Below are 19,166 nucleotides of genomic sequence, written 5' to 3' on the forward strand. Positions count from 1 at the left end.
ATGTGTAGATGAGTACAATATATTGCCAAATTTCACAGGGCAGCTATTGCACTCGCCCACTTCTGGCATTGTGCAGTCGATATTGCCTATAAATTGCCTAAATGTTAATTTTGCTGTATTTTTTGTATTTCAGCATTTGTTCTGCAGGGAACAAACTGAGGGAACAGCAATAGTCACCAACAGCCCATGTGAAGTCCCCGTGTAGACTCAACATTCAATAACCCAAACATGAAAGCCAAATACAGAATGCAGGGTAGCCAAAATAGGTAGGTGCTGAAATATTCCAATTCCCAAGTTAATAGGCCCATAGCTATTACATTCAGACATAAAACAGGTGTTTTATGTATGAATGTAATAGCTATGGGCCAATTGGATGCACGTTTAAGTTTTATTTTGTCTTGCAGTAGACCCAGGGTTGCCAATCCTGCGATGTGGTAGTTTAAATTTGGCAACTGTTGACAATTTGCTTTTGCATAAAAATCAATGGCCAAAAAAAGTTGGTGACTTTTAACATTGAACATTAAAATCCCCCCCATACACTCTCTTTCTCTGTCACCCCTCTCCCACAGCAGTTGATTCTACAAAAGCATGAGCTATTATGAAAGACAGAGGTAAAGAGACTAGTTCGCGTCTGATGTCAGGGCAAAGGCGTGCCGTGATTGGTTGCAGACCTGGGCACTGGGCAGTACTGTATTTTCTGTCTAGTTGTCAGAACTTCAGATGCGAACTAGTCTTTTTATCTCTGTCTTTCATTATACCAGTGAGTGTTTGTGGGTAACTCACTGGCCGTAATTCATTACTACATGTTTAAGCGTGTCTAGTTTAATGGGACTCAAATCCAAAATTAACTTTTTAATTAACCTTGCGTAAAACCAATAAGTCTTGAATTGAGGCTGCTCTAGATAAACGTGGTTGTCATGTATTACATGTAGCAGTCAAGTTAGCTCAATCGATAAGGCGTTCGACTGTGGTGCGAGAGGTTGCGGGTTCGAACCCTGGCGGTGTCTAGTATGCTCACGTGGAAAAAAAGTTAGCTTGAAATTCCCCTGGACAAGGAACTTGCTGCTAATTTGTCTCGTTGTAAGTTGTAACCCGTACGAAACTCGGGGAACTGATCCTGGTTGCGATGGTTATTCAGGGATGAGATTCTTCCTCGGATTAGAGGAATTCCTCCTCTTTGAGTTTTTCTTCCCTGCACAAAAGTATAGGAGATTCATTAACCTTCCTCCTTTTGGGTGCTTTTCCTCTTTTTTGATTGAACGTCCGTCTCATGCCTGGTTATTTGTGGAATGTCTAGGGTGTGCGCTCTTGAAGCAGCAAAGACCCTGATTTGCTGTTTAATGGCTTGTGGAATGATGTGGGACCGTGGTTGGTTGTCAGCGACAACCTGTAAAGTGTGCTGAGGCTTGTGGATCAACGTCTAGGCGTTGTGCCTGTACGTGCGCACTATAAATCACTGCGGTTTTTTTTCATGCAAAGATGGTAAACAGTCATGGTCCTTCTCCTCTGTCTGCTCTCTCTCTCTCTCTCTCTCTCTTCCCCCAATCTTTTTTTAACTTAAAATATTTATTTTGTGTTTCCTTACAGAGTGCATGCACCTCATTCAAGAATCACCAAAAATACTGTACTACTTCAACCCTTCAAATGCAGATACTGTTTACGATGGTGGTCAAATTTTGAGGGGTATAGGAGGCACATGAGAAGTCATCAGAAATGGAGAAGTAGAATCTCCGAAGTGCAGGAGGGTGACAGACCGTGCCAAAGTCAAAACACAGAGCAACTAGCCCTTGATCTAGGACTCCCGGTTACAGGAAATGGATTTCAACAAACAAAGAAGACACATGAGTGTGACAACTGCAAGAAACATTTCTTAACGCTTTCAACCTTTGATGATCACAAATGCATCACAGACAGTGGTTCAACTCATCAAGCGACTCATGTCCAACCAAAATGCCAATGTGCAAAGGGTTTTGCCACACATGACCCCCTGAAAGAACACAGTTATTCAAATTCATTTATTCATAATTCACATTCTACATGTGACCACTGCAAAATGCAAAACTCGTCTTTAGAAAGACATAAAAGTCATGTTAAGATGCAGCATTCAGTGGATTTTGCCACTAAGGACAATCGGCAACAAACTACAAAGAATGTTGCCCAAATTTCTATAGCATATGAGTGTGACAAATGTACAAACCGTTTCTTGACACTTTTAGCATTTGATGAACATGAATGCATCTCTGACAGTCAAAGTGGTTCAACTCATCAAGCGACTCACGTCCAACCAAAAGGCAATCATGAACAGGTAGGGAGACCACATTCGCTGCTCCCGTGGTTTTGCAATAAATGTGGAATGGGGTTTGCCACAAAAGACAGCCTAAATGAACACAAAACAATGCATGTAGATGAAGGTAACAACACTAGTCAGCCACATGGAGATGAAACAGAGTACAGAAATAAAGTGGCTAGCAGTTTGGTAGCCATTGAGTGTGATAAGTGTAGGTTGCAATTTCCTATCCTTGCAAGGTTTAACAGCCACAAATGCATCTCAAATATTAGAAATGGTGTGGCCATACTTCGTGCCAACAGCATACCAAGGAAAGGGAAGGCCCATTTAGAAAAACATGTTAAGATGCAGCATTTAGTGGATTCTGCCACTAAGGACAACCAGCAACAAATGACAAAGAATGTTTCTGAAAATTCTTCACTAAATGAGTGTGATCACTCAGATACTCGAAGTGGCTCAACTCATCAAGCACCTCATTTCCAACCAAAAAGTATTCATGATACGACATCAGATGTTATCAAACACAAGAAGAGGCACAGTAGCGTAGCCAGCGGGGTGGCAGTGGGAGCAGACCTAAAACGGGGACGAAGAAGCGGAAAAATAGGGACAAGAAGAAGGAGAGAAAGAAGGGGAAGGGAGGGAGAAAGAGAAGGAAAGGGGAAGGAGAGTGGAAAGAGAAGTGAAAGGGGAGGAAGGGAAGGGAAAAAGAAAAGGGAAAGGGAGGAGAGGGAGAGTAAATATAGAGACGATACGTTTGCCACAAACAACGTTTGCCACCCCGGACTGACAATGCTGGCTATGCGCCTGAACAGGCAACATTCTTTGCACAGATGGATGTGCTGTAAATGTACATTGGGTTTTGCCACACATGACAACCTGAAAGCACATGAATTAATTGTGCATAATTCACATTGTACATGCGACCACTGCAAAATGCAATTGGGAAGAAACTTGTCTTTAATAAGACCTAGTAAGATGGTGCATTCAGTGAATATTACTACTAAGGACAAACAGCAAAAAACAACAAAGAAATCTCCCCAAATTTCTATAGCATATGAGTGCGACAAATGCAAAAAACGTTTCTTAATCCTTACGGAGTTTGATCAACACAAATGCATCTCAGACACTCAAAGTGGTTCAACTCATCAAGGACCTGGTATCCAGTCAAAGTGCAATCATTGCAACATGCGTCTTGCAGCAACATCAGATGTGGCCAAACAAGAGAAAAGACAACGTTCAGTCCTCCAATGGATGTGCAGGAAATGTGGAATGGGTTTTGCTACAAATGATGACCTAAATGAACACAAAACAATACATGAAGCTAGCGACACTAGTCAGCCACATGAAGATGAAACGGAGTACAGAAATAAAGTAGCTAGCAGTTTGGTAGCCATTGAGTGTGATAAGTGTAGGCAGCAATTCCCTAACCTGGCGAGGTTCAGCAGCCACAAATGCATCTCGGATACTAGAAACGGTGTGGCCATACTTCGTGCCACCAGCATACCCAGGAAGAGGAATTCACACCCTCAATGCGAGCATTGCAACAGACATTTTGGAACAAAACCAAATTTAGAAAGATCCGTAGGTACTAAGGACAACCGGGAGAAGAACAACAAAGTTTCTTCAACAAGTAATAGAAATAATGGTGGTCCTAATGTCTCTTCACATAATGAAACGCGGGTAACATTAAATGAATGTTTGCTTTGTAACAAGGTTTTTTCTAGCGAAGAAGATTTTGCACAGCACAATAAAAGTCATCATCTTAAAGACAGAACAGGGGAAGCGACGTGTCTGAGTACAACAAACAAGAATGATGAATTGGAAACCAATGGTGATCTCGATAAGTCTGTACACAATGAACCGACATTATTTGAAAGCATGCTCCGGACTAAGTATTTTTCTATTCATAAAGATCTGGTTAAACTTTGTGAAACTCAACTTAACAAAGACACAGAGAGGGTGTGCCCGTGCTGCGACAGAAAGTTTGAAGGAAAATAGCTTTTTCAGCGGCATATGAAACGTCATATCAGTGACACTCCGTATGAATGTTTGCAGTGCTTGCAGAAGTTCTCGAGTAGAGAAGAGCTGACTCAACATCGGACAAAACACACTGATAAGATAGCGCTGAGTTGTTATAAGTGCAATAAAGCATTTAAAGTTCGAACTTACTTACAGCAGCATGTAAATCGTCATGAACTTGTTAAGCAAGAAACCGAAATAGTGTGCATGTACTGCGACAGAACGTTCAAACGGAAAGTGTCTCTTGCACTGCATATGAAGCGCCATGGTGGTGAGACTCCATTTGAATGTATGCAGTGTTTTGGGAGGTTCTCGTGCAGAGAGGAGCTGACTCGACATCGGACAAGCCATGTTGATAAGAAAGCACTGAACTGTCATCAGTGCAATAAAGCATTTAAATCTCAGACTTACTTACTAATGCACGTAAATAATCACGAACGTAAGAAGCAATTGTACAGATCAAAGTATAATGGTCAGAAAAGAGAAACCAAGAAACGAAGAAGGCATGTACCTGAATGTGAGATGGTGTGCATGTACTGTGACAGAACGATTAATGGGAAAGCTGGTCTTAATTCTCATATGAAAAGACATGTCGGTGAGACTCCATTTGAATGTAAACAGTGCGGAGATAAGTTTCCATCCAGAGAAGAGCTGACTCAACATCGGACAAACCATGTTGATGATAAAATAGCTCTGAAATGTCACCATTGTGTTCAAACATTTGAAACTCGGATTAAGTTACAGATACATTTGAGGAAATTTACGACGGGGTATAAACGTAAGGTGTATAAACGTAAGAGGTATAAATGCGATAAATGTGAAACAAAACATGATTCAAATTATCAAAGGGATATTCACATGCGAGAAACTCATACCGGTGAAGAAATTTTTCAGTGTACAAACTGTGGAAAGAAGTTCCTACAAGAGAGTGAGCTAAGCCAGCATGTGGAAACAGGGTGTGAAAGTTTGAGATGCGAGGAATGTGATAAGCTTTTCATGAGGAAAAGCTCCTTGAAAGACCACATGATAAGTATGCACTCAAAAGAAAAGCCTCCCCACCTTCAGTGCAAGTATTGCTTAAAAAGTCTATCAAGGGAAAGGCAGTTGCGACAGCATATCAAGAGTATTCATGAAATTGATGCTTCAGAAAAATCAAAATGTAAATTTTGCGAGAAAACGTTTACCGTGGAGGTTTATTTGAGGCAACACATAAAACGAAGGCATCCTGATACTTTGCAGTACAAATGCACGCATTGTGGGCATGCATTTTCTACCAGCAGACACCTAGCGGCTCACATAACACTGAAGCACAGTGGTGATGAAACAAGCAGAACAAATGACAAGCCCCTGTGTACATACTGTGGCAAGTGCTTCTCAAAAATGTATCATCTTAGAAGACATCTGAGGATTCACACAGGAGAGAAGCCCTATTTATGTCCTTCATGTGGCAAACGTTTTGCCAAAAGTTTTGGACTCACATCGCATATGAAAACCCATGACGGGAAGAAAGAGCATCTGTGTAATTTGTGCGGGAAAGGATTTGTACATCCGTATTCATTGACGTCTCACATGAAGTATAACCACAAAGATGAAAAAAGACTAGATGAGGATCATTAATTTGATGTGTAAGACCTAATTAATCCAATTGGCTAAACTAAAAGAGAGTGGTTACGGTATTATATTGTGAAAGCTGAAAGCCAACAGTATACAGTAAGGCAAAAAATTAAGTTACCAGTTATGTTCACTCCCTGTATATATCCTAAACAAAGACAGATATGTCATAATGGATCCAGCAGCCAATAAAGCTGCATCTTTTAGCTCAAATTTAAGACCTCATTCATTGAAATTGTTCAAGAAATAAAGACACAACAATCCAAAAACCCAAGAAAGATGCAAATTCAAAAGTTGGATGCCCTCTAAGTACACAAAGCGTTCTCGAGCAAGATAACTAGCACCCGACTGTGCTTCCATTGATTAACATGTTAAAACCAGTGTTGTGCTTTCAGCAATTAGAACACACAAAAGTGCAACTTTAGATTGTTTCTTCCTTAGGTTTTCACAGTTTCTTTCATTCTCAACCAATTTCAACAAACAAGGTCTTAAATCGGAGTTAAAGAGTACAATATTGGCTGCTTGTTTTAATTTTGAAATATCTTTGTTTAGGATATACAGGGGTGAACATAACTGGTACCTTAATTCTTTTACTGTCTGTATGTATCGTGATCAAGCTAAGGCGACGAAAAAAGGAAACCCTGTTCTACGGGCAGACGGACCTTTCAAGTAGGGTCGGTCGGTCGACCTTTTTTTTTTTTTTTTTTTTTGCTTTTTTTTTTTTAATCACCAAAATCTGTAAATAATTTGCAATTTGAGAAAATACAAAAAAAATATTTTCCTGAAATTTCCGAAATTTGGGTCGGCATTCACTGATTGTACAGGATTTTTTTTTTTCCTGACTTGTTCAAAATCTGGGTCGGTCAGGCCTGTAGAACAGGGTTTTCTTTTTTCGTCGCCTAATTGAGTCAGATATTAATTGGGAAAGATAATTTTGAGATATAGCCAATAGACATGATAGAGGCCGTCAGTCTTTTCTGCGGGATCCGCCATCTTGTGGGTACTGCATGTTATGCGTTAGACATTATGGCCCGATTAAGCGGAAGTCGCTGCACATGACACACCTCTTCAGTCAAGTGTCAACTCTGTGATCTTAGCAACAAGGTACTCCGTACCCACAAGATGGCGGCGTTAACATCACAATCACTACCTCTATACTAGTATTTAACTTCTTTATATTTTACTGTTATGAGTAAAATAGTCATTTCTGGCACCAAAAGTAAAATTATGATGGGGTTTTCATCAAAATAAAGCTCTGAGAATGGCTCATTTAATGAAAATTAAAAAGTAAATTTTGATTTTGATCGACATCAGACTCATTTAGCTTATGTATTGTAGCTGCCAAATGTATTATGTGTCCTACCAAGCAAGCTGGTGCAATTTTCTGTACCGATTTGCTAACTAGTACAATGTGGGTCGATACTATAGTGACTATAATGTACCTTAGTAAACAAAGAACATCCAGATCTTGCAAAATAAGTTTATTTCTTGACTATCAACATATTTTTAGCCAATCTTTTCTCTCAAAATAAAAAAAGGGAACCTGTACAAGGTAATGGGAGTGTCATTTGATGTAATGAGGTGATGTATCATGTTGCAAAGGATTCTGGGAAGGGTAAGATTTCTTCTCTGGGTTGGCTCCAAATAAGGCCAAAAAAAAAAAAAAAAGAAAAGTTGTTTGCTTGGCGATAGATCACTTTTTCGAGTTTGACGCCATGTGACCGACTCATGAAGATTAATTAGCTGATTATCCGTCATTAACTCATAGAGAGTATTGTTTTAAAGAGGAAGCCCCACAGAGCAGTTCTTCTGGGGTAAACCAAACCTGCCTGGTTATCAAATTAATCAGTGACAAGGTGCTAATTAATGCAATAACATTAAAAAAGTAATTGCCAAATTCAGAGATAACCTTGTCACTGATAAGTTTGATAACCAGGCAGGTTTGGTTCACCCCAGAAGAACTGCTCTGGCAGGGCTTCATCTTTAATTATATAAGTTGTGCTCGATTGACACATTTTGACATCATGAGAAAGATTATAGCAATCAAAAAGGGTTTTTGATGTTATCATTGGCAGATGGTTTTTTGGGGAGGGGGTAGGGTGGTTAATCAAAATTTGCCTGGGGGTGGGTGGTCAAGGTAAGGGGTGTTGTTGAGGCCCATCAGTATTAACTTTTGCTCTTACCATGCTTACACAAATATTCCAAATAATATTGGTTTCATTCTTATTTTAATAGCCAAAAATCTGGTGACAAAATATTCTCTTCCACCACTGGTTTGATTCCACCCCTCTTCAAAATCCATCTGCCATTGATAACATCACAAACCCTTTCTGATTCCTAAAATCTTTCTCATGACATCAAAATGCACCAATCAAGCACAGCTTGAAACAATCATGCTCTCAATTGGCGGATAAACAGCTAGTTTTAAATATTCATGAGTCGGTTACATGGGGTCAAACTTGGCAAAGTTCATAACTGCTTCATTTTACATCTCGTAGCCAATCATAAATAGCGTTATATGTTAAATTTGGCAGACGTTTTGCGTGTGAAGATCGAGCAGAATAACCAAAATGCTGTTAGAGGAGACAAAGTACATTATCAGATTCAATGTGCAGTGCAGTGTGTGTGTTGTGTATTTAGTTGTAGTACAATGTAAAGGTTTGTAGGAGTAAGGGATTTTGTTTAACTGTCATTTTTTGTATTGTGCCTCTATAGACGAATCTCACAAGCCAAGTTATGGTCAGGATTCGGTCGGTCATTACTGGGTCCCCGCTGCACCAAGCTGGTGTTTTGACCGCCCAAAGCCGCAAGGACAAAGGGTTAATAGAATGATATATATATATACAATAGAGATAATTCCGCAGGTAATCCCGCGGCATCTATTCATACATAGTCCTTTTGTTCGCAAGGACTAGACATTCATTTGAAGTAGTGTTTGATATGGTATATGACTTTATTTTTTGTACCGCACGTAAAAGGCAATAGACCATGTAGAAGTTGTGCGCTTTGCCGAAGGAAATTCTATTGTGTTATGAACTTTCATCATTCTTTTGTCTACGTTATTTTCGCCGCAGGTCTAAAACGGGTGATGAAATGCAGTTTAAAATTCCCGCAAAGGCCAAATCATTTCACATTTTGGGTGCATTGTAGCCGACGGGGACCCAGTTATGGCTGCTAGTGACGTGTAGGAATGTGTGAAATGAGATTCGTCTATAAACGGTCTATAATACCAAATTCATTAATTTGTTTTTAATTTTTAGCACTGGAAGCATCCATTACTGCTTGTAGACAGGAAAGGAGTGGGTGGTGGGACAGAAGTTAGCAGTCTATTTTTCCACCAAATTGTTTGATTTTTTCCAAGTTTGTAAGAGCATAACAAGACTTTCTGTCGATAAATTTTTTGTTGCTGTTGGTAAATATTTTTTTAATTAAGTCTTTCATAACATATTAAAAGGGCAGAGACCCCTGTGGTATAATAAACTAACTAGGTAAGTTTTGAGTATACTTTCATGAAAATGATCAAAAAGTGCCTATTTTGTGTGTGTGTATGGTCTGTCACTTGGTAGTCTTGTAACATGTTTAATGACGCTGATGAATTGTCGTCGTAGTGCACCTTAGTCGTAGTATCCACTGGATACTGTATCAAGCCTAGGCCCATACACCTGTTCCGATTTATGATATGCCATATAGGCTTTGTGTTGTGCTCATTTCGATCAGTGGTTCATAACAAAGAAAGCGTGAGCCAATTAACCTAGCAACGGTCATATTCTAACATGCACTACAACAACGAATAGACTGATAAAGTAGGGGAAGGCAAGTGTTGCAACCCTGTCAGGATCAATGGCGTAGCTGCAGGGGGCAATTCCGGCAATGCCTATTTGGGCCCCGCCCCTAGCGCAGGGCAAAATAATAAAGGAGTGAGAGAGATGGAAACAAGGGAAAGAGAAAGAGAGAATCCATAGGCCAACGATATAAGATGCGGATAGAATTTGAACAATTCTAAAATTTTGTTAAAAAATGGAACTATATTATATCAAAAAGAAGTCGCTATCCCTTGTATTTCTTCTTTTTTTTTTGCTCTTCACTTTTTCAAACCACAAACAAAAATTGGGTCAACCTTTTTGAGGAAGGGCCGGCAACATTTTTGTTTGGTGGATTTGGGCCCCTGCCCCATACAGGCTTGCCCCCCCTGGAAAAAATCCCAGCTACGCCACTGGTCAGGATTTTTTCATAAATGTTAGTATTGGTACCATAATCATGATAATGTATTACTATAAAAGTGGAAATTAGCACAGAACATATTGGTTTATGTGCTAGAATCAAGTAAGATGGAATATCATTTTATGTATCTAGGAAATTCAAATTTGTGAATTGGAAGCAAGCAAAGCAGTTGAAAATCTGCAAGATGTGAAATATTAGTATTACCACTTCTTCTATTGGTAAAGAAATACAAACATTCATACATGGTATTACAAATATCTTGGTATTATGATTTCTTCAAATCTGAAATGGGGGGGACCATGTTAAATATGTCACTTCAAGAACCTCACGGCTTTTGGGATTTATTAGGCGGCTGGTCCGCTGTAATGAATGATCCAGCTATTTTGGTCAAATTATATACCACCCTCTGCCGTCCAATTCTTGATTATGGGATCCCAGCCTGGCTTCCACATCAAAGTGGACACTTAAAATCATTGGAATTAATACAGGGACCTCTGGCACTTGCCTGTATTCCAGCACCCAGGGGAGAGCTTGAGTATGGTGTACGCCTGGAAAAACTAGGTGTGATGTCTGTGTGCAATAGATACAATTATCTTGCTATTTCCTTTATTGTCAAGTGTTTTTACTGTAAGCGTGATATTGATCATTTGGAGTATATTTCCATCAATACTCGTCATAGTAACTCTCTTTTAAAAGTTCCCATTCTTATGCTAGAACTGACAGTTTTAAATACACTGTCTTCAATCGTTTTCCAGTTTATTTTGATCAACTTCCTCCATCTCTCAAAGACCAATATTATTCTTGTTTACTATTGCTAATTTCCTGGACAATCTCAAAATACATTTCAGAACAATTAGTTGGAATTCAAAATAGTTTTAGGTGGCCTTTCTTTTACCTAAAGTTTTTATTTGGGCTTACTTTTACCTTCTTATGTTGGAGAATATAGGCAGATTGCATCCTTTGCCCGGTTACCCTGTGTTGCTTGTCTTTGTTACTGTGGGAACCAATTAGGTTTAGCCACTTAGAAAGTGACTTTGTCATTATGTTCTCTAGTTTCTCCAACATGGGTCGATTCAATGTCTTGGTATCCCAGCAAACACAAAACGTTTTCGACATCATTCGCAAAAGGTTATAAAAGGATGTCAGAAAACGTTTAAATGTCGGGTTATATAAAGGGTATATTAAGAGTATAAAACGTTTTCATAACCTTAGAAAAACATTTTTTGATGATCTACTGCTCAGCAAACAAAAATGGTTTACAGAAAACGTTTAAATGTCGGGTTATATAAAGGGTATAAAAACGTTTTAATAACATTCCAAAAACATTCTTGAAAACTTGATACAAAACATTCTAACCAGAATGTTATTTTGGGGTTGAAAAAATATTTTGCAAAAAATGTTTGCCCAAAATATTTGCAATAACGTTTTAAAAACGTTTTCATGACCTTTATATAACCCGACATTTAAATGTTATTAAAAGGTTTTCAAAAAACATTTTAAGAACATTTCTGTGTTTGCTGGGTTCAAATATTTTAACATAATGTTATTTAAGTATTGACAAAATATTTGGCAAAAATGTTTGCAAAAATAGTTTAAAATAACATTTTTTGAAAACATTTAAAAATATTGTTGTCGTGTGTTTTCATACAAAACGTTTTAAAACGTTATGATGACCTTTATGTAACCCGACATTTTAATGTTATTAAAACGTTTTTACCTAGACCAAAAGCCAAAATATAACTTATTTAAAACGTTTTTAAAACGTTTTTGTGTTTGCTGGGATATGACCTTCCCAGTGTTCGAAAGATGCCTCAAAAAGTTACAGGCCCTCGAGCCGGGATTGACCTTAAAAAGTTACCGGCCAGCCGGGCCGGCAACTAGATGCCAGTCAGAAAAGTTACCGGCCAGGCCAAAAAGTTACAGGCCAATGGCCGGCTGACCGGCCCTATTTCGAACGCTGGACCTTCCGTGGTTTGCATTTTATATTTTTTGCATGTGTAATTTATATGTGACCGGTAAGTGTGTAATTTTGATATTGTGCAATATTTTATACATGTTATATGTATGTGTTTTTACTGGCAAATAAAATGATATGATATGATATGATATACAATGTGTGAGCCAATGCATGAAATATGACAGACCCTCGGGCCAATATCCCATTATAATCAGCTTTGGCTTGCTGATGTACTACCCTGCAGGGCCCGCGCAGGGCAGGTCCCTTGAACTTCTGTCACCTAGGGTCAGAGGTCAGCATGACAAAATCAATGCTGATTTCATCATCAATCCATGGCATTGCCTGTTGTTACAAAGTCTCTAAAAGTGTCACAAAATGTGGACCATTGTAACACTTCAGGCCAAAAAATAGATTTGTCTCATGTCCCATGAGAGTTCGGAATCGAATGCGTATGCGGTTTTTATTATATATTTTATCAATAAATCAGGTGTTTATGGGGGGGTACCTCCTTGAAAACTAACCGGTTTTGCCCCATTATGTTTTGCCAAATGGCAATTTTTTGAAAATAAAATAAAATTTTATTTCACAATTTTCATCATCAGAAATCTAATGCGTGCAGGGGACATGAGACAAGCCTATTTATATTTTTGGCCTTAACAACTTGAGTTTGGGTCGTGAAAATTGATAAGGGCCTGTAGATTTAAACCCAAAGGCATAAAGAGCTCTTGAAGATTTGGCTTATTCCATGCACTTGTTTTAACAATAAAGGCTAATAAAACTATCGGTCGCACAAAAGTATAAAATTGGATTTTTCAACAGAATTATTAGACTAATTTGCATATAGTGCTTGTATTGAAGATTGTTCGCTAGTCTCAATGTTCGCTAGTCTGAAAACAAGGTTCGCTAGTCGGAAATATAAAAAGGGGTCGCTAGTCTGTAAGTTAAGTTCAGGGTTATAGGGTCAGGGTCATGGTTGGAGGCGGGGGTAGTCCCCCTATGTTTAATGTTAGCATGGTTAGGGTGTGCATGAAAGCGAACTTTTTTGACTAGCAATCCCTTCTGTTTTTCAGACTAGCAAACTTTAGGACTAGCACACCTCAGGACAGAAGATACTTATGTACCTCATCAAGTTTCATTGGCAGGTTCAAATTAATAAACATACAAAATCTGAATGATTGGTTACATGGTTATTTTTAAGAGAATTATTTTAACCCCTCCTTGAAATAGCAAAGTGAATGCCTTTGATGCTAGATGCCAAATGATATGAAGCATGTTCCCACAAAATTAGAGGAAAGTAGCAAAAGTGGTGTGATCAACATGATCAAGTAAAATCAGTCTGAAGTTGGACATAGTCAATTTTCAGTTTCTTATAGGAAATACTTACTACCATTGTTTGGCTATATCTCAAAATCAATATTTCCAACTTTTGACTAATTTTGCTTGATCACATCACAAATATTTATTTTTGAGTTAATGTCCAGATTCATGTTCTCTGGATCTTGAGGTTTAAAATGATATATAAATTATAACATGTAGACGTTCCTGTCCCTGGATTACCTCACATAAAGAATCAACAAGGTAGACTTTCCTGTCCCTGGATTACCACACATAAAGATTCAACAAGGTAGACTTTCCTGTCCCTGGATTACCTCGCATAAAGAATCAACAAGGTCGACTTTCCTGTCCCTGGATTACCTCACATAAAGAATCAACAAGGTAGACTTTCCTGTCCCTGGATTACCACACATAAAGATTCAACAAGGTAGACTTTCCTGTCCCTGGATTACCTCACATAAAGAATCAACAAGGTAGACTTTCCTGTCCCTGGATTACCACACATAAAGATTCAACAAGGTAGACTTTCCTGTACCTGGATTACCACACATAAAGATTCAACAAGGTAGACTTTCCTGTCCCTGGATTACCTCACATAAAGAATCAACAAGGTAGACTTTCCTGTCCCTGGATTACCTTACATAAAGAATCAACAAGGCGGAGTTTCCTGTCCCTGGATTACCACACATAAAGAATCAACAAGGTAGACTTTCCTTTCCCTGGATTACCACATATAAAGAATCAACAAGGTAGACTTTCCTGTCCCTGGATTACCTCACATAAAGAATCAACAAGGTCGACTTTCCTGTCCCTGGATTACCTCACATAAAGAATCAACAAGGTAGAATTTCCTGTCCCTGGATTACCACACATAAAGATTCAACAAGGTAGACTTTCCTGTCCCTGGATTACCTCACATAAAGAATCAACAAGGTAGACTTTCCTGTCCCTGGATTACCTCACATAAAGAATCAACAAGGTAGACTTTCCTGTCCCTGGATTACCTTACATAAAGAATCAACAAGGCGGAGTTTCCTGTCCCTGGATTACCACACATAAAGAATCAACAAGGTAGACTTTCCTTTCCCTGGATTACCACATATAAAGAATCAACAAGGTAGACTTTCCTGTCCCTGGATTACCTCACATAAAGAATCAACCAGGTCGACTTTCCTGTCCCTGGATTACCTCACATAAAGAATCAACAAGGTAGACTTTCCTGTCCCTGGATTACCTCACATAAAGAATCAGCAAGGTAGACTTTCCTGTCCCTGGATTATCACACATAAAGAATCAGCAAGGTAGACTTTCCTGTCCCTGGATTATCACACATAAAGAATCAACAAGGTAGACTTTCCTGTCCCTGGATTATCACAAATAAAGAATCAACAAGGTAGACTTTCCTGTCCCTGGATTACCACACATATAGATTCAACAAGGTAGACTTTTCTGTCCCTGGATTACCACACATAAAGATTCATCAAGGTAGACTTTGCTGTCCCTGGATTACCACACATAAAGATTCAACAAGGTAGACTTTCCTGTCCCTGGATTACCTCGCATAAAGAATCAACAAGGTAGACTTTCCTGTCCCTGGATTACCTCACATAAAGAATCAACAAGGTAGACTTTCCTGTCCCTGGATTACCTCACAAAAAGAATCAACAAGGTAGACTTTCCTGTCCCTGGATTACCACACATAAAGATTCAACAAGGTAGACTTTCCTGTCCCTGGATTACCTCACAAAAAGAATCAACAAGGTAGACTTTCCTGTCCCTGGATTACCACACATAAAGAATCAACAAGGTAGACTTTCCTGTCCCTGGATTACCACACATAAAGAATCAACAAGGTAGACTTTCCTGTCCCTGGATTACCTCACATAAAGAATCAACAAGGTAGACTTTCCTGTCCCTGGATTACCACACATAAAGATTCAACAAGGTAGACTTTCCTGTCCCTGGATTACCTCACATAAAGAATCAACAAGGTAGACTTTCCTGTGCCTGGATTACCACACATAAAGATTCAACAAGGTAGACTTTCCTGTACCTGGATTACCACACATAAAGATTCAACAAGGTAGACTTTCCTGTCCCTGGATTACCTCACATAAAGAATCAACAAGGTAGACTTTCCTTTCCCTGGATTACCACATATAAAGAATCAACAAGGTAGACTTTCCTGTCCCTGGATTACCTCACATAAAGAATCAACAAGGTCGACTTTCCTGTCCCTGGATTACCTCACATAAAGAATCAACAAGGTAGAATTTCCTGTCCCTGGATTACCACACATAAAGATTCAACAAGGTAGACTTTCCTGTCCCTGGATTACCTCACATAAAGAATCAACAAGGTAGACTTTCCTGTCCCTGGATTACCTCACATAAAGAATCAACAAGGCGGAGTTTCCTTTCCCTGGATTACCACACATAAAGAATCAACAAGGTAGACTTTCCTGTCCCTGGATTACCTCACATAAAGAATCAACAAGGTAGACTTTCCTGTCCCTGGATTACCTTACATAAAGAATCAACAAGGCGGAGTTTCCTTTCCCTGGATTACCACATATAAAGAATCAACAAGGTAGACTTTCCTTTCCCTGGATTACCACATATAAAGAATCAACAAGGTAGACTTTCCTTTCCCTGGATTACCACATATAAAGAATCAACAAGGTAGACTTTCCTGTCCCTGGATTACCTCACATAAAGAATCAACCAGGTCGACTGTCCTGTCCCTGGATTACCTCACATAAAGAATCAACAAGGTAGACTTTCCTGTCCCTGGATTACCACACATAAAGAATCAACAAGGTAGACTTTCCTTTCCCTGGATTACCACATATAAAGAATCAACAAGGTAGACTTTCCTGTCCCTGGATTACCTCACATAAAGAATCAACCAGGTCGACTGTCCTGTCCCTGGATTACCTCACATAAAGAATCAACAAGGTAGACTTTCCTGTCCCTGGATTACCTCACATAAAGAATCAACAAGGTAGACTTTCCTGTCCCTGGATTACCACACACATAAAGAATCAACAAGGTAGACTTTCCTGTCCCTGGATTACCTCATAAAGAATCAACAAGGTAGACTCTCCTGTCCCTGGATTACCTCACATAAAGAATCAACAAGGTAGACTTTCCTGTCCCTGGATTACCACACATAAAGATTCAACAAGGTAGACTTTCCTGTCCCTGGATTACCTCATAAAGAATCAACAAGGTAGACTTTCCTGTCCCTGGATTACCTCGCATAAAGATTCAACAAGGTAGACTTTCCTGTCCCTGGATTACCACACATAAAGGATCAACAAGGTAGACTTTCCTGTCCCTGGATTACCTCACATAAAGAATCAACAAGGTAGACTTTCCTGTTCATGGATTACTGCACATGCAGAATCAACAAGGCATGATGCAGTCATGTATACAGTAGATTTCACCACGACCTTTGCAGGACAAATCCCCATTAAAAGCTATTAAACCAAGATAACACTCATTGAAAACAGCTCAACTGATTAAATCGGATCTTCTCTGGCTGTGCACATGTGTCTGTTTTATATGTGCGGTATCGCAATGAGCTGCTATTATAGCTTCAGTTGGGTAACTGATTATAAAGGAACGCAAGCAAACAATGGTATGTGGACCTTTGTTCACGAAATGAGACAATGATCTGCTTTTTGTTAACCAGCATTCTTGAAAATGAGCAACATGATGATTGTTGATTTAACACGGTTTGGAAATAATTTCTTGATATTTTTTGGTGTTATCTGTCGTTTACATATCCTTCCTAAAACACAAAAGTGCGACTATTAATATACAAACACCTAAATTAGCTAAAACTTTAGGACATGTTACAAAACTATATTTTCTAGAATTTCATAGAATACTTTAAATGTAGCTTGTACCGTTTTTTGTGGCATCCTTCAGAACTGAGCGGTCCGTTACCAATATTAGCTAATATTTTCGGTCAAATCTCCATTCAATTAACACGGGGAGTTGGCTAGCAATGAGCTAGCTATGCCTTGCACTCACTCATATTTTACGAAAGTGCGACTATTTCTGAACATCTAACCTAGCTGTAATTTTAGGTCATGTTAGAGAAATATATTTGCTAGAAGTTTGGAGAATACTTTAAATATTGGCCGGTTATTTTTCACACAGTACACATTTTGTAAAGGTCGCGCGTCAATGGTGAGAGCACTGTGTATTGTGTATAGGAAAACGGACAGTAACTGCAGTATGGTAGACTTTCCTGTACCTGGATTACCTCACATAAAGGATCAACAAGGTAGACTTTCCTGTCCCTGGATTACCACACATAAAGGATCAACAAGGTAGACTTTCCTGTACCTGGATTACCATGCATGCAGAATCAACAAGGTAGACTTTCCTGTCCCTGGATTACCACACATAAAGAATCAACAAGGTAGACTTTCCTGTCCCTGGATTACCGCACATAAAGAATCAACAAGGTAGACTTTCCTGTCCCTGGATTACCGCACATAAAGAATCAACAAGGTAGACTTTCCTGTCCCTGGATTACCTCACATAAAGAATCAACAAGGTAGACTTTCCTGTCCCTGGATTACCTCACATAAAGAATCAACAAGGTATAGACTTTCCTGTCCCTGGATTACCTCACATAAAGAATCAACAAGGTAGACTTTCCTGTCCCTGGATTACCATGCATGCAGAATCAACAAGGTAGACTTTCATGTACCTGGATTACCTCACATAAAGGATCAACAAGGTAGACTTTCCTGTCCCTGGATTACCACAAGGATCAACAAGGTATACTTTCCTGCCCCTAGATTACTGCACATAAAGGATCAACAAGGTAGACTTTCCTGTCCCTGGATTACCTCACATGCAGAATCAACTAGGTAGACTTTCCTGTCCCTGGATTACCACACATAAAGGATCAACAAGGTAGACTTTCCTGTCCCTGGATTACCACAAGGATCAACAAGGTAGACTTTCCTGCCCCTAGATTACTGCACATAAAGGATCAACAAGGTAGACTTTCCTGTCCCTGGATTACCTCACATGCAGAATCAACAAGGTAGACTTTCCTGTCCCTAGATTACCTCGCATAAAGGATCAACAAGGTAGACTTTCCTGTCCCTGGATTACCTCACATGCAGAATCAACAAGGTAGACTTTCCTGTCCCTGGATTACCTCACATAAAGAATCAACAAGGTAGACTTTCCTGTCCCTGGATTACCTCACATAAAGAATCAACAAGGTAGACTTTCTTGTCCCTGGATTACCACACATAAAGAATCAACAAGGTATACTTTCCTGTCCCTGGATTACCTCACATAAAGGATCAACAAGGTAGATTTTCCTGTCCCTAGATTACCTCACATAAAGGATCAACAAGGTAGACTTTCCTGTCCCTAGATTACCTCACATGCAGAATCAACAAGGTAGACTTTCCTGTCCCTGGATTACCTCACATAAAGAATCAACAAGGTAGACTTTCCTGTCCCTGGATTACCTCACATAAAGAATCAACAAGGTAGACTTTCCTGTCCCTGGATTACCACACATAAAGAATCAGCAAGGTAGACTTTCCTGTCCCTGGATTACCACACATAAAGAATCAACAAGGTAGACTTTCCTGTCCCTGGATTACCACACATAAAGAATCAACAAGGTAGACTTTCCTGTCCCTAGATTACCTCACATAAAGGATCAACAAGGTAGACTTTCCTGTCCCTGGAT

The 19,166-nt window shown here is 39.3% G+C and overlaps 1 protein-coding gene across 1 annotated transcript; it reads left to right on the top strand.

Annotated features, from left to right (window-relative positions):
• The first annotated feature begins 203 nt into the window (after nt 1–203).
• Nucleotides 204–4,285, top strand: LOC140140513 (uncharacterized). The gene is made up of 2 exons (XM_072162272.1): nt 204–266; nt 1,588–4,285. The coding sequence occupies exons 1-2, from the start codon at nt 229–231 to the stop codon at nt 4,283–4,285; spliced, it is 2,736 nt and encodes a 911-aa protein (XP_072018373.1). The 5' UTR covers nt 204–228.
• Nucleotides 4,286–19,166: the final 14,881 nt, after the last annotated feature.

This window comes from Amphiura filiformis, chromosome 19 (genome assembly GCF_039555335.1).
Source record: "Amphiura filiformis chromosome 19, Afil_fr2py, whole genome shotgun sequence".
NCBI classification, from domain to species: Eukaryota; Metazoa; Echinodermata; class Ophiuroidea; order Amphilepidida; family Amphiuridae; genus Amphiura; species Amphiura filiformis.